The sequence below is a fragment of the Ictidomys tridecemlineatus genome, chromosome 5, assembly GCF_052094955.1.
Source record: "Ictidomys tridecemlineatus isolate mIctTri1 chromosome 5, mIctTri1.hap1, whole genome shotgun sequence".
NCBI lineage: Eukaryota > Metazoa > Chordata > Mammalia > Rodentia > Sciuridae > Ictidomys > Ictidomys tridecemlineatus.
In genome coordinates, this window is record NC_135481.1 from 4,860,657 (window position 1) to 4,887,014 (window position 26,358).

At 42.1% G+C, this 26,358-nt stretch overlaps 1 protein-coding gene and 1 non-coding gene across 3 annotated transcripts in view; both read right to left on the reverse strand.

The window, feature by feature from the left end:
• Positions 1-20,437, reverse strand: part of Oca2 (OCA2 melanosomal transmembrane protein) — a 338,081-nt gene extending 317,644 nt beyond the window's left edge. The window contains exons 1-2 of one of the 2 annotated variants that reach the window (XM_005316964.4): positions 20,080-20,429; positions 10,449-10,705 (exon numbers count right to left, since the gene is read on the reverse strand). In XM_005316964.4, the coding sequence (XP_005317021.2) occupies positions 10,449-10,705; positions 20,080-20,346 (524 nt within the window). In that variant the 5' untranslated portion in view covers positions 20,347-20,429. Of the gene's footprint in view, positions 1-10,448; positions 10,706-20,079 lie in introns of both variants that reach the window. The other variant, XM_078049109.1, reaches the window with a different exon arrangement.
• Positions 1,106-1,215, reverse strand: LOC120886954 (U6 spliceosomal RNA). The gene has a single exon (XR_005730139.1). It is a non-coding gene; the product is annotated as a U6 spliceosomal RNA (small nuclear RNA).
• Positions 20,438-26,358: the final 5,921 nt, after the last annotated feature.

Below are 26,358 nucleotides of genomic sequence, written 5' to 3' on the forward strand. Positions count from 1 at the left end.
TTTTGCCATTTTGATGAAATTGTTCCTGTGTAGTAAGTTACTATTTTAGGGATTTTATTGAATTCATAGATCAATGGCAGGGGTAGGGGTCATCTTAATATTGTTGTTTTCTAATCCATAAACATTGACTGTCTCTCAATGAATCTAAATCTTCTTTAATTTCCTTCAGTAATATTTTTTATTGTTTAGTTATATCTCACACTTATATCTTCTCACTTATATCTTCTATTAAGTTTAATCCTATAAATTTGATTATTGATGCTTTTGTGAATGGAATTTTTTTTAATTTTATTTTCAGATGACTCATTACTAGAATACATAAAGACAATTGATTTTGGGTGTTGATTTGTAATACTCTTTATTCACAGATATGACTGTCTACTTGGAAAAAAATTAAAATCCCAGTAAAATACCTGAACTAATAAGTGAATTTAACATTATGCTAAGTAATAGAATGGGTCCACTGATGTGATATGCTTGGAAAGGTAAAAGTATAGTGACAGAAAACCAATCAGTGATTACAAGTTGCTGGTGGAGACATGGAGGGGATAGAAGTGAAATAATAGAAATGCTCCATATCTTGATTGTGCTAGTGGTGCATAATTTAATTTATTTGACATGACTAATAGATCTACATGCTATTTTTGTAAAAAATTATTAAAATATATAATTAAAATACATAAGATAATAGTGTTGAGTATTATGCAAACAACACTGTTTACAATGCATTGTGACATAAAAGAATGACAAAATAAGATTTATACTGTGGGCACAACTATGTAAAAAGACATTAAAAAAAACTAGAAGTAAATACAGTTAAATGCAAATGGATAGCAATTATTGTGTTATGGTCATTTTTTTCAATCAATTTCCAAATTTAAGCAATACATTTTTGCTTTGCAATAATAAAATATAGTCACCAATTCATAACAGATGTAAATGCTGTCTTACAATAATTTATCTTACTTAATCTTATTTTTTTTATATTTTATTTTTTAGTTACAGTTGGACCCAATACCTTTATTTTATTTACTTATAATTAAATGGTGTTGAGGATCAAACCCAGGGCTTCACAGGTGCTAGGGGAGTGTTCTACTGCTGAGCCACAACCCCAGCCCCTATCTTCATGAATTTTCGTGTCATCCTTTCTCAGGGTCCATACTAATCTTCTCTGTATCGTTCCAATTTTAGTATATGTGCTGCCGAAGCGAGCACCCCAGCCCCTATCTTACTTTAAAGAATTCTCTCAAATTTTCTTCCCTATCTAACTTGCCATTAAATACATTATTGCTAAGTGGAAAACTGAAAGGTAATCAATTAATTTGAAATGGAAATTTTTAAGATAAATTATTTTCCTTGACTTGCAGAAAAAAAATGCATTTCCATTAATCAGAAATAAATCTTTCTATACAACATGGACCAAAAGTATATAATTTAAGTTTTTCAGTCTGACAGCCAATTGTATTTATCTATTATTTCCTGCATGCTGTTTTAAGATAAAAGGGAACATCAATAAAAACTTATCTGAGATTTGAGATTCAAAATTGCTATATTAATTCAGCAAAGAGAATGCCAAAGGGGGGGCATGTAAAATATCGTGTTTACTTTGTTTATGAAGAAAATTTACATATTGATCAAAAAAGGGTTCATCTTGAACTTAGAAATTTTGTTTTACGTCATTACAATTATGGATAGAATTATTTCTTTAGATTAGGTGTACTCAGGCAGTAAAGGGATCAAAGTCCCCAGCCAGGTCAGACAGAGGGCAGCCCTGAGAAGTATCCATCAGATTTCTGGGACTGGAGATACAGAGGAGCCCAAGGTCTCAAAGCCAAGGGTCAGGCTACCACTAGAGGGAAGTCTGTTTTCTCTTCTTGTTGTTGATTCCCTGTAGTCGAAGACCTTTGTCAAAATCAGATAAAAATCATGACTAATCACACTGATGATTGAATGTCAAGTATTTTCTTTAACTTGCCATTAAATACATTATTAATTACAAGAAACCAATAAGATGCAAAGAACCACACATATATGGACAATTAAGAATCCTGCACTGAATTTACAAATTGGTGCATAACTGGACAATACATCCCACAGTCACAGTGCAATTTTATTTCAAGAGATGAGAATAATTTGCTTTATTATCAGTTTTATAATCAGTTGCAAACAATAAAAAGATGTAGATAACCTGGAAAGGTCCCAGACATCCCTTGGCTTCCCATAGAAGACAACAGTAATCTTTATAGTATTGCAAAATTTTTCACAACTTTTCCCCCATTACCCTTCATCTTTGAGGTAGGGAGCATCTGATGTGGCTCCCAATAAACTGCTTCCTGGTGTTCACACTCTTGTTTAATCTCATCCTCTTGGATGTTAGCTGAACCTAGTGACACATTTCTATCAGACACAATAAAGTATTCATGCCTAGTCCACAAGAAATACATCCCAAGACCCTTAGTGGATGCCTAAAACCACAGAGAGTACCAAACCCTGTATATACTACTGATACATACATGTCTATGATAAAGATTAATTTGCAAATTAGACACAATAAGAGATTAACAATGGTAATAATAACAAAGTAGAACAATTATAACAATAAACTGTAAGTTATGTGAAAATGGTCTTTCCTTCAACGTATCTCACTGTACTTTACTCACCCTTTTTCTTTGATGATGTGAGATAATACAATGTCTGTGTGATAAGATGAAGTTGGGTGAATGACGGAGGCATTGTGACAGTGTCAGGCTACCACATGTGATTTAATTAATTCAAGCATTGCAATTCAGTGGCAATGGACCTGATAACTGAGACGACTCTCAAGTGACTAATGGGCAGGCATCGTACAGTGTGGATATGTGACTGACATCCTTCGGGGGAGACACAGTGAGATTTGATCACACTACTCAGAACAGCATGAAACTTGAAACTTATGAGCTGTTGATTCCTGAAATTTTCCATTTAATTTTTTTCAGTGAAACCAAAAATAACAGGAGATGGGAAGTCTACAGCGCAGCAAAAGTGATGGGTATCGGGGCTGGGTTGTGGCTCAGTGGTAGAGTGCTCGTCTCATATGTGTGAGGCCCTGGGTTTGTTCCTGGGAACCACATAAAAATTAAAAAATAAAAATAAAAAAGTATTTTGTCCATCTACAATTAAATATATATATATTTTTTAAAGTTATGGGTATCACATCTGTGATTCAGTTATATGAGACTGTTTCTCATACCTCCCCTGCTGAAATGGCAGCCTTAAGCTGAGAGTAAGCAAGGAACAGAAGCTGTCAGCCCACTAGCCCAAGAGGTGCTGAATCTGGCCATCAACCAAATGAGTATGGAAGCAGATTCTGCCCTATTTGAAACTTGAGATGCTGTGTCCCTAACTGACAACTTGTTCACAATTGGTAAGACCCTGAGCAAAGGACCCAGCTAAACCATGCCCAGACTCCTGACCCACAAAACTGCAAGAAAATGCACATATATTGTTTTCCACTGGTAAATTTTGGAGTAATTTGCTACATAGCAATGGATAACTAATACATCCTCCCTTCCTGCTTCTTACAAATCTGTATCCTGCCTTGTTTCACAAAGATTTAACAGCATTAAGATAACACTTACTAATCCATATGTTCATTAAACTGTTAATAACATAACTGATCCAAGGAATCAACTCTGGGTTTCCTGTGAGTCCCAGAACAAAGGGGACACCACAGGCTATTACCTTTGCCTATTTCATTCCTGCGCTAAACCAAGCATCAGGTGAACAGGTGGCAAGAGAGCTGCTCTCTGAAAGCTAAAAAAAAAAAAATATTATTACACCCTTGTATGGTTTGGATATGAAGTATCCCCCAAAATATCCCATGTGTTAGATAATGCAGGATTGGTCAGAGGTGAAATGATTAGATTTTGAGAGCTGAAAATTCATCGTAATTATATTAATTATATTCAATTATAATCAAAGATAATGTTCTCCAGTTCTATCCATTTTCCTTCAGATGACATGATTTTATTCTTCTTTATGGCTGAATAAGATGATGGTGTGTGTGATTTTAATGGACTACTGGGAGGGAACTGTAGGCAGGTCAGGCATGGCTGAAGGAAGAAGGTCACTGGGGGCATGCCCTTGGGAGTTATATTTTGTCCTTGGATCCTCACTCTCTCTTTTTCTCTTTTTTCTGGCTGCCATGAACTGGGCAGCCTTCCTCTGCCACACACCCCTTCTACCATGATAGTCTGCCTCACCTCAGGTCTGGAGCAATGGGCCAGTTGTGGACTGAACCTCTGAAACTGTGAGCCCATAATGAACTTTTATTCCTCTAAGTTGTTCTTGTCAGGTGTTTTGATCATAGTGATAAAAAGCTGACTGACCTATACCCCCAAGGGACCTTTTCAACACAATTTTAAGCATCTCACAGCGTTGTTTGATTTGCTCATTCTCTTCAAAACCAAACTTGTAATAAACTAGTTAAATCCACAGAGACTAAAGGATTTGCTGGGATTTGCATACCTAACAACTCCCACTTTGTTTGCCTGCACTAGGGTTAAAAGACTTATACATCTTATGGCTCAAGTAAGAATTTGTTCTTTCAAATTTTCCACTTACTTTCATGAATAAGAAGGGAAAATGTAATAAAGCCCTTAAGTAACCTTTAGACGATGCTGGGACCCTGCATTCACAGCCATCAGGCAACACAGCCACATGGATGTCCAGGAGTGTGTCATTTGGGGGGTGCTTGAGGGGCTTACCTAGGTGTACATGTGAGTCACAGCCTGTGTCCTTCATACTCACACACATACCAGCTGACCCTTCTCCTGAGAGCCCATGCCATGGCTGGACTGAGCCAACGCAATTTTCTCGGGTTCTGCTGTGAGCTGCCTGGAGGTTTCTGGTTCATTGCTGCTCCACCTCCTGGAAGTGCTGCTGCTCCTGCGTGTTCACACCGGCAGGCACAGGGGGCACCCTTAAGTGGGGCCCCACTCCTTGAAGGCCTCCTCAAAAAAGGGGTCTTCAGCCATGACCATTGCCTCCTGGTTGGCACCACCATCTGAGCCCAGTCAGCTGGTCCCCAGCCTCCATTCCCTACCCCAGCACTCCTGTTGGGAGTGAGTCAAGCTGTGACTCAGCAGTGGGCCCTTCTGCCCTAATGGGGACAGCCCCCAGGCCAACTCCCTGACACTCTACCCACTTTCTGTCCTTTTCTTGGAGAAGGTGGAAACTTCTCGCTTCAGGCTCACATGGGGACACAGAGGCCTGGGAGAGCCTTCTGATCTGACTGCTCCAGCAGGTAGCTGCCACAGCCATCAGACATGGGCAGGGGCACACTCAGGGCCCCCAAACTCATCTGCCACAAGAAGTAAGGTAAAGAATTTGGAGAATGCAGCCAGGCATGTTGGCACATGCCTGTAATCCCAGTGACCTGGAAGGCTGAGGAAGGAGGATCGTGAGTTCGGAGCCAGCCTCAGCAACTTAATGAGGCTCTAAGCAACATAGCAAAGACCTTGTCTCTTAAATAAAATATAAAGAGGGGTATGGATGTGGCTCAGTGGATAAGTGCCCCTGGGTTCAATCCCTAGTACAAAAAAGCAAAAAAAAAAAAAAAGAATTTGGATTTTGGTTTGTCTGGCTTTTTTGCAGCAAAACCTTTTCCTCAAAATTGGGGGCTGGACAATCCTGATGCCCTCTGCCTACCACCTACACACCCTACACACACACACACACACACACACACACACACATACTCACTCACACAGCACACACCAGATCCCCAATGGTACTTTGGACCCCATCTCTTCCTACCAGGAGTCCCAGCTATCGGATGTCTCTTTCAGCCTTTGCCATTTCTTTCTCATTCTGACTCTCATGAGTAGAAGCAACAGCACTCAGTGTACAGGCTGTCAAATCTTCATGGTCCTACTGCCTATCCTCCAACTGCCATCTGACTCTTCTGTCCTCTCCCCTTGACTCAGCCCACAGCGTTCCCAGGTCTTCAAGTGTAAATCCAAAGTCCAGTGTGTCCAGTACAGTGAGATGCCAGCCTCGCACCCAGCTCTATCCAACCTGAGCCACGGCCCTTCATTCCTCTCCTTTCACCTCCTATCATGAGCAAGCTATGCCATCAACACAGACCAAACACATTGTGTATTTCCACAATGTCGGAATTTATTGAATAACAACAGATTCACAAGCTACACCCCTTTCAGTGGTTGTAATTCACCAAATACTTATGGGTCATCTGATAGTCAGAAGCCCAGTGAACACAAGCTCTTTTATTCCATTCCAATCTTAATTTTTAACATCTACAACACTCAAGTCACACATCATCCTTCACATGAAGATACACACACACATCATAGAAAGACTAAGAAGATGTTAAGGCAGCCATACCATAAGGTTACAGGGTACTGTGCCAAGAGCACAGGCAGATGCAAAGCCCTGAGTTCAATCCTCAGCACCACTAAATAAATAAATTAATTAAAATGTGCACAGGCAGAGAGCAGATACAAATCAAAGAATCACTGTAGGTGATAAGATAAGGGTTTTAAGGAACCAGTTCCTCATAGTTGTTAAGGCAGAGGATACCTTAGAGGGGGCCTCGTGTAGTTGTTATGGGCAGGAGAAACCACACAGGTTCTGGGGACAGAACCAGAGGTTTGCCACTGTGGCTATTTTCCTGGGCAAGGCTCATGACAACTGTCCAGGTGACAGGGTCAGGAGGACACCATGTCCAATCTTGGTGGACTCCTCCTTCTACAGGTCTTAGGTGAGGGGGTTACATCTGGTGAGGTTGATAAGCTCCTGTGTCTGGTGTTTCTGATATGATTTGAGATGCCCCTGTGTCTAGGTGTGCCTTTGTTTGATAAGTTGGCACAAATAAGTTATTTATCAATTTGTGTGGGCAGATGGTGGTTGCTTACTTGTATGAACAAGATATAGAGTCATTCTACCTTGGCCCTTGTGCTCAAAATGGAGTAACTCATGGCAAACCACTGCTTTACAAAGGGGAGTAATTCAGGGTTAGGCACAGACTGACAACTACTGCTGTTCTATATGTTATGGAGTAACTCAGAGCAGGGCACAGCCTGCTCTCCTCACCTATAATCCTGCAGGGTCATGTGCTGATTGTGTTAGGAGACAAATCCATCATCACTTAACCATCAGTACACACACACACACATACACACACACACACACACACACATACACACACACACACACACACACACACACACACACACACATACACATAGAGTGCTAGATGAGTAGTAAGTAAGAACTGCCTGGACCAGGCAGGGAACTGGCACGGCCCAAGCACACTCAGGCCCAAAGGTGCCCTGCACTCTTCTGTCTCTTCTTCTGCTGGGATCGGTGCACTGGCCCCAGGCAGGGCCTTGGCTCAGCAGATTCAGTGGGAATTAGATGCTCACCAGCAGCTCCAACAGGTGTCCCCACGAAAGGGGCATCTCCCACGGCCACACTCCATCCCACCTAGCTCTTCCTCCTCTGTTAACCAGAAGAGGAAGGATGTGGGACCTTCCAGAAATTTGGAGAGAGGCTTCTTCCCTGAATTCACCTCTTTCTCCCCTCCTGACCAAGGCAGCCTCCATCTTCTCTAATAGGAGCTTTGCAGAGGCCAGACCTGGTGACCTAGGAACATCAGCTAAATTGGGCCCCGCAGAAGACTTGTGGTCTTTCTGAGGAGTGCATCCTGAGCATAACAGGCTAAATTTACCAAATAAAAATACAAGAGGCCCAGTTAAATTAACTACAAGTACTTCATTTTTATTTTTTACTATTAATTATGGTAAAATACACATAACAAATTTATCATCCTAATCATTTTAAGGCGAACTGTTCAGTGGCATAAAGTCCATTCATAATACTGTGCAGTCATCACCACCATCCACCTCCAGAACTTGTTTTGCAAAACTGAAATTCTGTATCTATTCAATAATTCCCTCCTGCCACACTCACAGCCCCTGGAAACCACAATTCAGATTCAACGTTCTATCCTTATTAATTTGACTCTGGGTACCTCATATAACTGGAGCCATACAGAATTCCCTTTTGGCTTATTTCACTCAACCTAATGTTCTCAAGGTTGCTCATGTAGCAATACGTGTCAGAATGTCCTTCCCTTTTTAAGGCTGGCTAATAGTCTACTATGTGTATAAGCCACGTTTTGCTTATACATCCATGTACCTGGATACTGGGGTTGCTTTCACCTTTGGCTATTGTGAATCACGCTATTATAGACAGGAATGTATAGATCTTTCTTTGATAACCTGTGTCTTAATCCATTTGTGCTCCTATAACAAAATACCTTGGGCTGAAATTTATTTCTTACAGTTCCAGAGACTGGGAAGTCCAGGATCAAGGCATAAACATTCTGTGTCCAATGGGGAGCCTTCTTGTTGTGTCCTCATATGGCAGAAGCACAAAAAGGACCTAGCTAGGTTCTCTCCATTCCTTTAAAGCTCAACGACCCCATTTAATGAGTGCTCCAACCTCATGACTTTATCATCTCCTAAAAGCCCATCTCTCAATACTGTCATGTTGGAGTTCATGAATTCTGTAGGGGACACAAACATACCAACCACAGCACCCTGTTTTCAATTCTTTGGGATATATGTACCCAGATGTGGAATTGCATGATAGTACAGTAATTCCATTTGTTTTTGTTTTCTTTGTTTGGCACCAGGGATTGAACCCAAGGGCACTTAACTGAGCCACATCCCCAGCCCTTTTGATTTTTTTATTTTGAGACAAGGTCTCAATAAGTTGCTTAGGGCCTCACTAAGTTGCTGAGGCTGGCTTTGAACTGACAATCCTCTTGCCTCAGTCTCCTGAGCCACTGGGATTACAGGCGTGGGCCACCATGTCCAGCTTGCAATTCCACTTTTAATTTTAATTTAAAATTCCAATTTTAATTTTTTTGAGGAACCGCCATACTGCTTTCCATGGTGCTGAGCCACTGTACATTCTCACCAACAGTCTGTGCACAGTGTTCCCATTTCTCCACACCCTCACCAGTACTTGTTATTTTCTGATTTTTGATAGAAGCCCTTCTAATTAGTGTAATAATACAGATGATCTTTTAATATAAGTAATTTTTCCTAAAGTAATTCTTGTTCATCTGAAATTCAAATATTCCTAGGCATCCTGTATTACATTTGGTGACCATGGCAGAACGTGGGGTACCATTCTGATCCTGCTATCTATTAATGAGATGTTAGCAGATTTGAGGTGATAGGTTTAGAGGAGTACATCCTCTGGGGCTTCCCCTCTTCAGAACCATGGGGACCTATAGGGATGACCAGGTAAGGATTAAAAGCAAGTGGAGCACAGCCAGCCAGAAGGACCCCTATATCAGCCAGTGGCCAATCCAGCCCCACATGCAGAGTGCAGCCAAGACAAACATCCCACCCAGCCTGCCACCCACATGGTGGGCATGAGGTTGTGTGTTTGTGTTCTACAGCATTAGCTGATATACCAGGAAAACTCAGGGAAGGCCAGAAGAAAGGGTACTAGCCACTGGCAGAAAGACAAACTAGTGGTATATTCATATAATGAAATTTTTTGCAAGCAGCTGGAACAAACAAACAAGAGCTATAAGCATCATCATAAATAAATCTTAAAAACACTTTGGGCAAGCAGAACAACTCGAAGTTTTACCATTTCAAATGAGAGCACAAACATGCAGTAAAAGTCTGAGCGCACACATCAGCAGGAGCCCCCTGGCAACAACATCCTGAGCAGGATTTATCACCCCTGGGGATGTGGGTTCCCAGATTTGCAGGGTAATGACTATGTTCTGGTGCAGGCAGGCATAGACACTCAGAAGATGCTGCTTTTATCATTAAAGGGATATGTGAAACAAAAATTATGAATCTGAGATGTAAGCATTGACATGAAAAACTATTTATTGCCTTTACATCAGTAAACATTTAAATATTTATCAAAAATGTGTATTTTTATGACAACCCAGATTTTTCTGACATGAAAAACTAATAGTCAACTAATTTATTTGCTATATATATAGAAGTAAAGCATGTTCTAAGATATATATGTTTATGTGTTTGTATGTGTGTGTGTGTGTGTGTGTGTGTGTGTGTGTGTGTATATATATATATATATATATATATATATATATTCCCCAAACCATGGAGTACTTTAAATAACATGTGAAATGCAAGTTTTCATACCACAAGTTCCCTTTCCTATTTTTTTTTATTCTTTGGATCTAAGTTTATCCTATTTTAGAAATATCATTTATCCAAAAATAGGCCAGGAAAATGATCTAATACTGGAAAGATCTGGCAAAAATTTTAGAAAGTCCCCCATACACACACCCCCCCCCAAAAAAGAAAGAAAAGCAGGGGACCTATGTCCATAGAAGTTCAGTAGTTGTGAATTCCACATTTATAAGATAGATTATTTTTTAAACTCACCTCCCTTCTGTGAGAAATGAGTCCAAATCCTGGTGCTCAGGAGCCCAGCGGCTTTGCCCGGCAGCCTGGCTGGGGTAGGAGCTTGAGGAGTTTGTCCAGCTGTGTTGGTAGTTTCCGGTGGTGGGTCTGGCAGTCCCCAGCCTCCCAGGGCCCGCACAAGTTGGAGCAGATGTCTGATGTAGCTCCACCTCCAGTGCACCAGAAGCCAGCCTGCCATCTTTGTTCTCTAGATGCATGTTCTGTTGGCAGTCTTCTCTCTAGGATCAAAACCAGAAAGAAACTACTGTTGATGAAAAGTAGACTGGGAATATTGCATCTTGGGAAATCCAAACCACTGGATAGTACAATAGGAAGGTCACTGATAAAGAGGTCCTTCCAGTGTTCCACCATTTTAATATCACACAGAAAACAGTGTATGCTTTCTCCAAGGATAAACAGTTCAGTACATTTCATACTAGCAATGTTCAACAAGAGAGCATTAGGTTAAGTGAATATTCAACAACAGAGTTTTAGGTAAGTAAATTGTGAGATGTTCATGGTATAAAATACTGTGCAACCATAAAAATGCTCTAAAGGGATATTTATTGATATTGGGAAATATTATGGATATGAAAATAACAACTGGCACACTGTGATATTTTTGTTGAAGTAAATACATATTAGTTACATGCATAGAACAGAAAACCAAAAAGACACACCCTCCAAAACATAGCCACCTCTGGATGGTGAAGGTACAGATGATTGGGGGCTTTTTCTCTTTGTCTACGCTCTGGTTTTTACACTTTTTGCATCTAGCAAATTAATATCTTTGAAATAATAATACCTGTTACAAAAATAAGAAAATGTACTCTACTTGGAAGGTTATAGTGTCCTACTTTCAAGCATTACTATTTTATTTTATATTTTACATTTTCCAGCCTCCCATAACCCAGCAAGGACCTTTGGTTTTGCAGCAGCCTGGTTCACTAACAAGCATTTTTGTCCTGAAGCCAAGGATCACTGTGCACTTTGATTGAATAGGATTTATACCATTGAGAAACAAAGGAATGTGCTGGGGCTAGGGTTAGCACAACACACACATCCATCACTCCCTGTTCCCTGATTTGTACACAACATTCGCAATACCCCATAAGCACGGGATTCCCATGGACCCAAGACTGGTGGGCATTCAGCAAGACTCAAAGGAAATACAGGTAATGTATGGGATGTCTACAGTTGAGTAGGCTGGTGCTACAGTTAGATCTAGAATTTCCCACAAAGGCCCATGTATGTTAAAGGCTTGGTCCCCAGTCCATGATGCTATTGGTAGATGGTAGAACCTGTAAGAGGTGAGGCCTCAAAGAAGTGATGGGACCCAACCCCGTCTCTTTCCCTTTCTGGCCATGAGGTGAGCTGTTTTTCTCTGCCATATGCTCTGACCATGATGTACTACCCCAGACCCAAAGCAACAGGGCCAAATGATCATGGACTGAAACTTCTGAAACTTTGAGCCAAAATAAATCTTTTCTCATGGTAAGTTGATTATCTCAGGTACAAGCTATAGTGACAGAAAGCAATTAATGCACACAGAGCACTGACAGTGAAGAGGCCACACTTTCTAATAGAGCCAGAACTTATTTCAAATACAAAGACATTGGCACTGAAAGAAACCCAACTGAGCAGAGAAAACTACATCCTTCTTACTGTTGCTATTTCCCTGCTTTAACCAATCACATGCTGAAAATAGCTCACAAATCAGTAAGTCAATGGCACACAGTGGTAGAATGTACTTGTGTCAATCGTGAAATAAAAGCAATTGAATTAGATTTATGCAATGCTTCCACCATCTGGTAAGAGCGAAATACATATACACATACAAGCTACAAAAGACAAATCGTGTGATCTTATTGATTCCACATATGAGTTAATTGCTCCAATATTTGCATTTAAAACTGAAATTGTACAATGTGAGGATGACAACTTCAAGGTCAGGAACAAGGTAAAGATGTCCCCTTACCACCCCTATTCAACATAGTACAGAAAATTCTAAGCAGATAATATTAATATAATTCTAATTTTATAGACATTGTTTTAAATTTTGTAATTTAACCTATTCACTACTTCCATCTTTCTGTGTATTGTGAAACATTATATAATGTAAATTTCATGGAAATCTAGATTAAAATACATAGACCTTCTCATTAACCTTTAAATTTTGTATCATGTGCAATGTAATTCCTGCATCTTCAAAATATTTGCTGAATAACTGAAATTTTGTTTTTGTTATTGGCCATAACTTTTAGGGAAAAAAATCTCTTTGATAATGTGATTGGGGTGAATCATCAGTTGCTTTTTCTTTCTTCAATGTAGACTTAATAGACACCTATTTATATATATAGTTAGAGTAACTGTGATGTCACTGTATACCACAAAAATGGTATACATTTTTATACATTATAACTATTGCCATAAAGTCACAATAATGGTACGATTAAAAAAAATAGGGCAATGGGGCATGAAAAGAAAATAAAGACACACTCATGAGAAAATAAGAAATAAAACTGTCCTGATTCACTGATAGCATGATTTTCTGCATTAAAAATAAAAAATGAAAAAAATCAATGAGTTCATCAAGGTCATAGGACACAAAGTAAATATTTAAAATTCTGTAATACTTCTACTTACTATCAATGAATATGTTGACACCTAAATAAAAAATACATCATTACAACTGCTCAAAAACAATTAAATATTTACATAAGCATCTAATAAAGCATGTATATGACTCATGCCAAAAACTCCACAACACTGATGAAAGAAATCAAAGAAGATCTGAATAAACTGAGAGGCACCCCATTCATGAAGATTCCATTCAGGAACGATGTCAGTTCTTCTTAATTGAAATACAGATTTAAAGCAGCACCAATCAAAACTCCAACAAGAGGTTTTCAAATATAAACAAGCTTATTCTAAAATTTATTTTTCATATAGGAAAATAGCAAAAGGTCTAGAATGTCTAAAATATTTAGGAAAAAGAAGAATAAAATGAAAGGAAGCAGTCCACCCAATTATAAGATTTACTTAAGGGCTACAGTCACCAATACCAGTGATAGGACACGACATGTGTTGTAATTTTTATTGTTAGAGTTTCCATTTTTTTAGGTCTTTCTCTGGCGGATGGCCTTAAGACCAAATAACCTCTCTTTAGGGGAGCCCGGAGAAAGGGAAAGGTAGATTTGGGTGGGTAGGTCAGATGAGACAGGAAAACCAAAAAGCAGAAGATCAAAATGTAAAAATTATTACTCACAGGTTCAAAAGAGTTAGGAGTGCTGGAGGTCTACGGCAAATCTAGAAATGGGGGGCGGGGTGTGGGACTGTACTTTTGGTCACACTTGGGTATCATGCCTCAGGCATTGCCTTGGGAGCTGTTGATTAGCTAATTTAAAGAAAACTGGGTTTGAGATGAGGAGCAAGCAGGCTGTACAGCAAACTCCCAAACAAGAAGAGGAAGTTTTAGCAAGGATAAAGGTACAAGTGGATTTCCAACAACTTAACTTCATGGTCTAAAAGTTGAATCTGAGTCAGCAACTGTCTTAGATAAACTTATGACAACACAGATTAATGAATTCAAACAAAAGACCCAGAAATAGATGCCCCCACATATGCCAAACTGATTTTTACGAAAGTGCAAAAACACCTCAGTGTTAGAAAATCTGTTCAACAAATGGTGCTGGAGTCACTGGATATTCCATAGACAGAAAAAACAAACAAACTTCAGCTAGGTCTCACATCTCAGGCAAAAACTAACTCAAAATGGATCACAGGCAAAAATATAAAATATTAAACAACAAAGTTTTTAGAAATAAATAAATATTCAAGATCTTAGGCCAGTATGCAATGAGTCTCAAGCTTGACACTAAAAGCACAATCCAAAAAGGGAATTTTTAGAAATTGGACTTCACCAAAATTAAAATATTTTGCTCGGTAAAAGACTTGATTAGGAAGACAAAAAGACAAGCTACAGGCTGGGAGAAAATATCTGCCAATAACATACCCAGCAAAGTATAAATATAACAAATATATAAATAGCTTGTAAAATTCAATGGTCAAAATAATTAGAAAATGAGTAAAGACATAAAGAGACATTTCTCTGAGGAAGATATATTAGATGACAAATAAGCATGTGCAAACATTCTACATCATGAGCCTCTATAGGGAAATGTAAAAGAAAATGAAAGAAAGAGAATACTAGGCAATTATTATATGTTATGTTCAGTTTATAGAAGTATTGGTGTATGCTCTGATTTTTTTTGATAACACATCCTGAATAATCAGAATAAATTGTCATGATGTTGGCATTATGTTAAAAAAAAAAACTAAGATGAGTTATCACTGTGCATCTATCAGAAGGGCTGAGATAGAGATACCAGCAAATGCTGACCAGGATGCCAAAAGACGAATCAGTCAAACATTACCAATGGGAATGTCAAGTGATACAACCACTCGGGTAAGCAGTTTGGCAGTTTCTTAAAAAGTAAAATTGTAGGACCATGTCAATGTCAATATTTTAGAAGATGGCACATTAGAAGCACCCAGGCAGTTATTCATCTGACAGAAGATTAATATCCTGAACATATAAAGATCTCAGTAAACTTAATACCAATAGAACAAGTATTCCAGCCAACAAATGGGCAAATGAGTTCAACAAACACTTCTCAAAAGAAGAATGATGTCAGTCATTTTCAAGCAAATAGATGGAACTGGAGATCATCATGTGAAGAAAGGGAGACTCCGAAATATAAGAATTTCATGTTTTCTCTCATAGTTAGTTGGAATTAGAGAAAGAGAAAAAAAGGCAACATGAATGTCGTAGGGGGACTATTCGGGAAGGAGAAGGAGGCGGATAAAAGAGGGTAATAGGGAGGGTGGATACTTTCAACACACATTATATGCGTGTATGGAAATTTCACAATGAAACTCATTATTTTGTACAATTAACATGTGCTGATAATTATAATTAAAAATGTCAATTAAAAAAGGAAAATGAAAATTGTGAGCTGGGGGTGTAGATCAGTGATATACCTTGTACTCAGCATAGTCAAAGCCCTGGGTTCACTCCTGCAGCTTCTTCACCCAAGTCAGCACCTGCTTGTGCCCCCTACTGACATTTGCCCACTTCCTGTTGCTTTCTCTGGGACACTGCAGGCTCTGCTCACCCAAAGGTCCTTTTCTTAGTCATGCATTCTTCATCCAATTCTTCTGAACACATTCTAAATCTTCCTGTTCCAATGGGCCATCACCTCTCTGAAGCAACTCATCCTCTGGGGAACCCCAACCCTTGAACTGTCTCTTAGGGACCCAATTCCCCAACCCATGGCCTATCTTCTGGGGGGATTCCAACATCTTAGCACATAGTCCATCCTCCATGGGGACCCTTCCGTCACCTCAGTCCATAGACCCACAGTCCTTAGATCCACAGTCTGGGCCCAGCTTTGTTCCATTGGCCTCATGTGCCTGACCTGCAAGGACATCTAAGAATTCACTCCTGAGGACTGTGCAGAGGAGAACCTGGCCTTTACACATCGGGATAGCCCACTTCAGACTGACCACAGACTACAACAGATACCTGCAATCAAGAGAAGGACCCTAGGGTCACTGTGCTCCCAAATAGGTCCAGGGCACCCTCCTGAGCCTGGGCTTAGCCAAGACCACCTTCTGAACAAGAATAACACCAGAATGACCAAGTCATTACCAAATTTTAGGGAAAAAAATTAAAAATTGTGACTTTTCAAAAAGAAAGCAATAGATGGCTTAGACCCAGTAGAATCATCCAGCCTTCACATTTGACTTGAATTGTCCATCTTGGCTGCTGTCCACCCTTCTTCTAGCTCTGCTTTCTTCTCCACCAGTCTTGTAGCAGTCTCTGCTTTCTTCCTACCTCCCTCCAGACCTTGGCCCCTCTTGCAGGTCCTTCTGTTGCCCTTGTCTCTCCCAACCCCTCCACACCCTGCCCCAGGCAGTGCTGTTCAGCTGTTTACACTCCTCCTGCAGATGTGCCCAGGGCATGATGGAGAGGCCTGATGGAAACATAGTGCTGAGTGCAAGACACAGCAATGGGGACACTGGGCAGAGCCCTGATGCCTGCCACTGCTGGAAAAGGATCTGATGCTACTTTTGGGCTTCTCCATCTGGTAAGCAGCCATCCTTGACTGTTCTGTTGGATGAGAATGACCCAACAACTGAGATGTTAAAAAAAAAAAAAAAGAAAAGGCTCAATAAAAGCTGTGCTTTCAGATGCTCAAAACAGGCCTGAACACCCTGAGTCCTGCCCAAGGCCTGCACATCCCAACTCCTTTCCAAGGCCTGGGCAGTCCCAGATCTTCCTAATGGCACTGAAAGAATTAAGCTAGGGTTTCTGGACATGGTGGGGTTATTGGCATTTATGGAACATTTATTTAGGAGGCATGAGGAACAGGAAGCAGAAGGGTAAGGAGGGGGTCCGAGGAACTGCCCTTGTTGTTCCAGCCCAACAAGGCCACACCTAAACAATCTTCTCCTTGGTGCTCTTGCCAAGTACCCAAACTGATGAATGCAAGACTGGCATTTGACTTTACAGAAGCAGCAACATAATCATGGGGAAAGTAAGTTCTTCATACATATTAAGATTACTTTTCTTTTAAGTTCTTTAGTCATTTGACTTAATACAATAATGAAGAGAGAAGGAACGAGTATATAGACTGCAGCAAACTTTGTTGTTAAAAAGAAATCCCTCCAGCCAATTCGCTCCTTCTGTGAACAAAATGTTATGTCCTAAGAAAACATGTTCCCTTCCACATACATCACTGCTCAGTCCCAAAGCTTACCTCTCTGTGTGGAATTGCCCAGGTAGCTCAGTGTGCAGGGCAGTTCCTGGGTCTCAGAGGGCATGGCTGTGTTCTCAGGTGTGTGTCTGTGTCCCTTGCACACCTGGGTGCATTCGATGCACACTTTCCAGTTCAAGAAGCCCTCATAATAGTCAGGTGAAGCCCTGGGGTGAATAGGTCCAAGGAGGCCCGCCCAGGAGTCAGTCTCCTCCTCAGGCTGTCCTGGGCAGAGACACCAGCATCCCACGGAGGGCATCATAGGCTCGGCAGTTCCACTGTCCCATTACAGGCCAGGATCCAGACCATGGGTCTGATCATTTTCCCCTCCGGATGGATTTTGCTACATGTGAACTTGGTTATAAGTTTCTAGACAATTTGACCAAAGAGCATGGTTTCTTAAACCCTTACATAATTCCTATTTTAAACAGCCTCCTTCAAGCCTGGGAGGAGAAATGCTCAACCAGGGTTGACCCTTCACTCTATGCCTAGGGCCAGAGGGGTACTTTGATGTAGGAAGCACTCACCTGGCCTCTAGGGACAGTGGCAGTGCACCTCTGTGGGGAAGAAAGGGACTGGTGCATTCGAATGCACAGCTTAGGAAGGTCTTGACCACTCGGCCTCGCTGCCAACTGTCTCTTGGACTGGCCTCTTCAATGAGCTTCCAAGTGCAGATGAGGCCTTTCTGCTACCCCAGCTTTTGGCAGGGGAATCCCTCCCCACTATCATTATCCTGGAATTACTTAGTCCGCCCTGATGCCCTGCACATGGGCCACAATCTAAAACAAGCCAGCTTTCTGAAGGTGGCAGGTGGGGCGGCACCACACCAATTCTACAAAGTGCCTTTGCACACTCTCTAGACAGGCAATGAGAAACAATGACAGAATTAGTAATCAAACCTGGACAGAGAGAGAGGGAGGGATAGGGAACACAACAACCAAGAAATTGTAGAGGTGGATGCAGCTGGCTGATCATAGGAGCATTCAGAGATCAGGACTGCGAAGGCTATTTCCAAGGGAATTGGAAAATGGGCAACTTCTCTACTCCAGTTCCACTTTTCCTTCCTCCCACCTTTCTGGCATCTCTGTCTGGTATCTCTTGTCTCTTTCCAGGCCAACCTTCCCCATCTCCAGTTCAAAACAAAATTAAAACCTTCTTTTCTTCCCTCTCCCAAGAGGCCTTATCCTCACATCACAGGGCAACCCCTACTCCAAGCTCTCTTCAGCAGCCAAGACCACTAGGTCCAGAAACCCTCTTGTCTCTATGGACTCAAAGGTGCCCAAAGGACCCAAAGTTTGAAGTCATTCCTAGATCTTTTCTGGGACCCCCACAACTGATCACACCATCAGTGCGCACCATTAACCAACTGAGAGTACTCCCCCCATGAGTCACATTTCCCCTGCAAACTCATCACCTGCAAGTGCCTCCCTGCTTTGGCCAGACAGGCACCTCTCAGCAGGGAGACTCAACAGGGGCTTTCTTGAACACTTTACTTGCTCCCCACCACCCAGCCCACAGTGATCTTTCCAAAATGTACATCTGATCATTTGGTTTCCAGCTTAAAACTTTCCCTGTCACCTGCCACTCCTATATAGAAACAAAGAGCCAGGTGTCCCAGGTCGGGGCACTGCTGGGTCTCTAGGGGCAGTCAGGGTCTCCCTCTTCCCAGTAATTCCTGATGCCTTCAGACCTCAGCTAACTCCAGAGAAGTCATCCTTTCTCAAAGAACAAGAACAATATTGATACTTTTTTTTTAATCAGTGCAATAAAACTTTAGGAAACTCTGCTCCTAAACCATCCTCACACCTGATGTGAACAACTGCATTCAAGTGTTTGTAAACTCAATTTGCAATAACAAATAGTTTTCATGCAATCCTTTAGAGCATACCCAAACCTTTCTCCTCTGTTTTCAGATTGAATCCTCACTAGTTTTTAAGTGAGAGTTAGTACTGCCAGATGCTTTCTAGCTCCCAGGCACTCCAACACCAGCAGCTGCTGCTCTGCACAGTTCAGGTCTCCCAACAAACAAACCTCAGGGAATGGCAATTCCTTGATGGCTAGGTAGAACATCAGTTGCCTATAACTACTAATGGCATAAATCCATGCTATTGCTCTCAGTTAGTGCTTCTCACAAAGTCTTATGCATGTTGAAGTCCCCTGGGAAACTAGCTATACAGCAAGAGGTGGAAAGGTTCTGGGGCTCTTGATTCTGCTGGGAGCAGGGGATGAGGTTGCAGGGTAGGAGCATCTGCCCTTGTCCTGAGTCCCCTCTCCTGGTCTTGGTCTATAAACACAGAATGCCCACACACACAGACCCCTGTACTTAACATCCATGTCCTTGAAAAGAGCTGGCTACATTAAAGCCCATTTATTTCTCTGTGTGTGACCAGAGGAAAAAGAAGCAGCTTTGAGGGATTTAATGTTTTCACTCCAGTGCATTCCATTCCCAAGAAGCGCCTGACTGCTCAGGCCACCCTGGAGTTCAAGTGGAACATTTACTGTCTGAACACTTCCAAACTCCCCTCCTCAGTACCCTTGATCCAGCCTCCCAAGTGAGCCGGAGGTCTCCGAGAGCAAACGCGGATGTGAGACTCCCGGTTAAATTCAGAAATGCTGTGTGTTAGCATCAGCTACTCCACCAAATAATATTTGCACATTTTCCCTTAGAGGAACTTGCCTTGCTTCAAAAAGCAATGACTCCACACTCCACTTCTTTAAACGCCTGCCTGCTCCCCGGAATAGGCTGGCTCATCACCTCCTCAATCCCATCTAGTAAAAGCACTTGGATTTACCTGCAAACTTGTTGATCTTTCTCCAAGAGCCAAGTTTAATGTCCAAACCGATGGCTCTGAAAGGTGAAGGAAGAACAATCCTGGGGACCGACGAGAACTCTTCAAAGGCTGCCGCAGCCCTGGAGAAGGGGCGGGAGTGTTGCCCCTCCCTTTGGGCCCCCGGCGGCCACGCCCACAGACCTCACTGCCAGCTGCCGCTCCACTAGGCTTGGAGCAGAATCCAAGGGCTGCAAGAGAAGGAAGGTTCCTTTGGTGGGAAAGGGTCATTGCAGAAAGGGACCTCTTCCGCGCTTCTCTGAAAGCTAGCTCCGCTCTGCATGCTCTGTACTTCACAAGAAGTGGTTCAGGACTAGCTGCAGGTTTTCTCTACCAAGAAGAGTTGGGAAAAAGTAAATTGAGTGAATATCCTGGTCTGTATTTTAAGAGTTCTTTGCTAAAGTTGATTAACTTGGCCACTTTCCTGTTTTCTCCTTGTCTTGCTCCATTGAAGCCCAAGGCTGTAGCCAAGATTATGCTTGTGGAAAGCTCTCTCACACCACGTGTACACACACACACACACACACACACACACACACACACACACACACGAATACACACACATAGACACACAGACCCCACACAGAGATGCACAAGATAAAAAGACACACGAACACAGACACACACATAGGTACAGATTTTTTTAAATCCCATAGAGAGTTGCATAAACCACACAAACTACACACACATACATCCACACACAGGCTCATAAACTATGTTCAGAAACAGGTATGCATATATCACAGACACCACACACAAACTACACACTGACCCACAAACACAAAAATACAGAGAGAGAGATAAACTACACAGGGAGGTCATGTTTTCACAAAGAACAGTATTGACACTTGCTTTTTGTCAGTGCTTGCTTTTGTCCCCTGCTTTTTGACCTCAGACAAACACACAGACAGAAAGTGGAAAGAGGGCCCAAGGTATGGAAGTACCTTGAGTGGACAGAAATTCCTGGCTGACACCACCCTTATAGGATGGTGTGCACATGTGACCATGCAGGCAGATGTGTCAAAAAAAGAGTTGTAAATATCTGCAGCACAAATGTGGCCAAGAGTGGGACTCCTTGAGCCTCACAGTTAACTGGTACTTACATAGCTGCCAAATGTTGGCAGTAGGATCAGTCTTATCCCCAGCCCTAAGGATGGGCCCTGTGTAGCCTTATCTTGGAGGAAATCCCACTCCCCAACCATTAACTGGCTCAGATAATCACATCTACATGTCCCAAACCAAAGGGCTAGGACCTCTGGGGCCAGCTGTGAGGGTGACGAAGGCGCCATGGAGCTGGACAGAGTCCTGAAGACCAGGTACCTGTAACCAAGCCAAACAATGAACTGTTTACCTCTGAGTTTGTAACTTATCACCAATCAATCTTTTTGGTTGTTAAAGCCAGATCCAGAAGGGGTTTCTTTTCATGGCACCTGAGAGTGAGCACTGGATGCAGATGGTGTCATTCTAAGCCAGCCTTGGCATAACTCAGGAGCCTAGAATCTTGAGGGGGGTCTGGATTTCTTCAGTCAGAAGTCCTTGGTACTGGTCTCAGGAATCTCAGGTTTCTTCTGAGCTGGGCAGGAGGATTTGGGTTCAAAACAAAATTGGACCATAGATCTATATCTTCTTTGGATGGCTCAAAAGAAATTACAAAATAAAGGCTCCCTGCATGTTCCTGGCAAGCAGCCTCATCATTGAAATCTAACATGAAGGCCAAAGGTGGCTAGTACAGACTAATCAAATGTATAAATTTCAGTGTATCTGTTATAGAATCCGTTTTCTTATATTTTATGCAGCAGTGGGCTTTATGTAGATGTGATTGCATATTTTATGTTTGTGGGAGACTCCGTGAAGGCACCCCTTGCCTCTCACCCTTGTCAGACAGGGGGGACCCCAGACACCACCACTGGCATCCACCCATGGTTGGCATTGATGTCTGAGTGGAGAGTTCACAGCAGGTGAGGTCCATAGCTGCTCCTGCACAGGGAACTTTCCAAGGGACCACAGTGACATCAAAAGGCCTGTGACCACCGTGACATGATGTCAAGACCAGGTGTAGGAGAACTCTGGTGCTAGTGGGAGAGTTTACAGTGTGTGGCACTGTGTCACAGCAGAGCTCAGCCCTCCCCAGTCCTTTCCTACAGCTCTGCAAAGAGTGGACACTATCCTAGTAGCGCCCTGGGGAGCTGAGGGCCTGTGAGGAGCCATACAGCCCACAGGAAGGGGTGCCTAAGTCACTGAGATGCCTACTGCATGTGGACATCATTTCTGCAAGCAGAGATGACTGAGGACAGGTCAAGGAGCCCACAGCCAGGGAAAGACCCCTGTGACTTCCTCAGGAGCAGTCTCTGGCTACCTGACTTCCTGACCACCAGCCCTGCTCCCCCCCCTCCCCCACCCAGGCACATTAATGTAAGGCTATCATCAGGACAACCACCATCACCCCATGGACCTCCTCCTGACCAGCAGAGGGCAAAGTTCACCAACTGGCGGCCCTGTGGTCAGAAGTACGTAGGGCTGATTTCCAGGAGAAGCTAGTGACTCTTGCACCTCATTTCCTGCAGCACACCAGGAAAGGAGTCAGGACCCTGCACCCTTGAACAACCCAGGCTTTATCCAACAGGTAGGATCCTAGTGATAAAAGATACACAATAGCAGAGATCATGGCTGTAAAGCCTTTCTAGAAAAAAAAAAAGTGATTTATCAAGCTTATGTTAATGCCCAAACATTAGCTTACCAAGAACAACTGTGAGGGATCACAAGACCCCGAGCCACACAGCAGATTTAAACTCTGAGGAATCACATGCTCACGTGTCTCCCAGCTGCCTTGGTGAGTTAATCCTTGTGGAGGAGTAGCCCAGACCCAGGTGACACTGCAGCTAAACGTGGGAAGAAAGTGGTGTGTGAGGTGGGTGCCCAGGGAACGGCAGAGCAATTCAAAGGGGATTTCATGATAAACTTCAACATCTCAACATCTCCAAAACTAATGGCATTCCCCAAACTTCTTTCTCTCCCTAAAATGAAGAAATTTTTGCAAGTCAAGATAGCTTATATCACATGGATTTAGGAAGCTTTTTCAAAGCTTTTTCCGATTCTAGTTAAACCCGAGTGTGAGTCCTTGAAGACTAAGACTGGCAGTGGTGACCACAAGGCTGAGCAGTTTCTTCATCCAGGCAGATCACTCTTTGGAGAGAATGCTGTGAGGCTAGGTACTGTGGGTACGTACCCTCTTGCTCAAAAAGCCATTTATAGATGTTGAGGATCCAGATTTGGTCCCAGCTCAGGCCATGCCAAGTGCCTTTCAGAGACAACAGAGCCAAAGACTAATTTTGGGGTCTTGGATCAAATCTCAAGCAGAAGAAGGGCCACTTCTACCCGACCCCCATCCTACACTCCTCTACAACAGGACTTGCTGAGCAGCTGCCTGTGCAGGTCTGGTCCAGGACTGAGACTGGTGTGAAGAGTGGAGCTTATACACTTCAGCTCAGAAGGACAGATAAGTAGCATTCAGCATACAGAAAGGATAAACCACAGAGCCAAGCCAGAGCCACATGGGCTGTGATCGAACATGAGCAGCGGACTCTGCTGAAGACAGGAAGGAGCAGAAGGCATAGCCACTTGAGCAAGTCCTGCAGGAGGGAAGGCAAAAGTTGTCCTCAGGGACAGTGTGGGTACACTCTATGCAGGGAAAACAGGAGTTTTTGTCTGGAATTCTAACAACCCTTGCTATGCTTTGGCACTGTTATGGTTTAGATGTGGTTTGTCCCCCAAGGGTTCATGTGCTGGAAGCTTGGACCTCAATATGGCCACATTGGGAAGGTGGGAACTAAGAGGTGGGACCCAGTGGAGGTTCTTGGGTCACAGGTTCATGCCCTCAGAAGAGATTTAGGAACACTTCTGTGACCCTCAATTAGTTCTTTTGAAAGGGTTCTTAGAAAAGAACAAGCTTGGCCACGGCCAGTCTCTTGGCTGCTATCTTGCCACATGAGAGTTCTCTCTCTGATTCTTTTCCTGCCATTGTGATGCCATCTGCCATCAGATCCTCACTATACCTGAGCTGATGCCAGTAGCATGGTCCTGAACCTCCAGAACTGGGAACTAAATAAGCCTCTTTTCTTTTCAGTTATTCAGCCTTTGGCATTTTGTTACAGTAACAGAGAATAGATTAGTATAAGCACCCTGTGAAGTTCTGGTTAAATCTAAGGATATTGCAGCTTTATACACATTCTAAATATGTCCATCATCATTTTTATCAGTAAAAAAGCAAACATGATGCATCAAATCAATTAGTCCACAATTCAAAATATTGGTGGAACCTCCCAAAATTAAGGGGTCTTAATGGGTGTAACTGAAGTGTTCCATTGTTCCTATAGGCGGATTCATTTTCCATACAATTGAATAGGTTCTGCTGCACAAATCTTGATCTGCTAAGGTGAGATTTAGGTTTCATTACTTGAAGGAGGCTAAAAAGTTAAACTGAAGATAACATGTTACTGTCCTAGAATCCTCTTGGGCAAAAATGAAGTTGTGACTATGAAAAACAAAGCCCCCACACTTTTTAAAAATGTGAATAGCATGATGTAAGAGAATGAAATAAATAAACCTTTTTTTTTTGTTTGTTTTAAGTTTAAAAAAAAAGTGGGGGCGGTCAAGTTTGTCTCAGGCAATTGCCAGTCTGTCTCAGGCTTCTAACCATGAAAAAAAAGTGGAACTCCACCTCTTGTAGTAGAGGCCTGCTTGTTCCAGATCTGTGCCCCACACAGCCACACACTCTGCTATGGTTCTGCACATCTCTAGAGAAGCAGTTTTAGTCTTAGAAATCTTCTGGACTCTTAAAAGCTCTCTCAGAGCCTCAATTTTTATCTGGGTTATAAGTCTCAATAGTTACCATATGGAAAATTAAAACTGAAAAATTTTCAAGTATTAAAATATATTTTATGGTAGAAGGACATGAAGAAAATCTGGCTTCATGCAGACATGTAAGTGGGGAGAGAGGACCTGCTGGACACCCTGCAAGGAAACCCCAGGCATCAAGGATGATGGAATGTGATGGACATCATTATCCAAAGTACATATATGAAGACATGAATTGGGTGTCAACCTACTTTATATACAGAGATATGAAAATTGTGGTATATATGTGTAATAAGAATTGTAATACAAAAAAAAACCCAAAGTATATGTATAAAAACTTGAATTGGCATGAACACACTTTATATACAAAGATATGAAAAATTGTGCTCTATATGTGTAATAAGAATTGTAATGCATTCTGCTGTCATGTATTTAAAGAAATAAAATCAATTAATTAAAAAAAAAAAAACAGGCATCATCAGACAAGACTTTGAGAACCACTGTTCTAGAGACAGAATACATCTGCCAGTCCACTGATTTGAGGGTTGGTTGCATGACTGGCTATGGCCAAAGGTGTGGGTGGAGGTGACAGCACAGTCGGCCCTCTTGTACCTGTATCACAATGAGACACACCCAGAGGTATGTGAGGCAGAGCCCCAGTGGATCTTTAATCCAGAGCCATCCCGCCAAGGTCAGCCAATCTGGGTGGATAAAAAATACTGCTTTTTAAATACCACTGACTTTGGGGGTATTTTTGTTATGCAACACATGTTGACTAACAACAAAAAGAGCTGATGATTTAAAAAAAAAAAAACAGCACATGAAAATTTTAGCCAAGCTGAAAACAGACTGATCCTGGCATTCCCCAATTTGATCATGGATAAGTTCCCAGAAAAAAACTTTCCATGTTTGGCTCTCTTATGCCAGTGCCAAACATTCTATCCCTCAATAGAGAAATCTCAACATGAAATACAAACTTTTGTATCAACCAACACCAGTGACTTCAAGTTCTAGTGCACCAGACCCACTCCTATTCTCTGTCCTTACCTTTGCAGAGAGTTTCCCAAACATAAGCAGCTCAAACCCAATTCCATAGCCAACTAGTCCAGGGACATCCCTGGCCCAAGGCAATGGGAACAGGAACAAGGACTGTGAAGATGGCCAGAGCTGGGCAGGAGATCAAGGGAAAGAACACTGAAGGCTCCAGGACCCCGTGGCCACAAACACCAACTCTTCTCCTTAGAACCTTCTCCTGATGATTACTTCTCTGTCATGGAGTCTAAACTAAGACTGGCATAGCTTAACCACTAATGTATCGAAGATTAATTTGTGTTTTGGTTGTAGCACATCCAGTGCTAGTCTAACTGGTTAAGAAAGCTCAGCCTACAA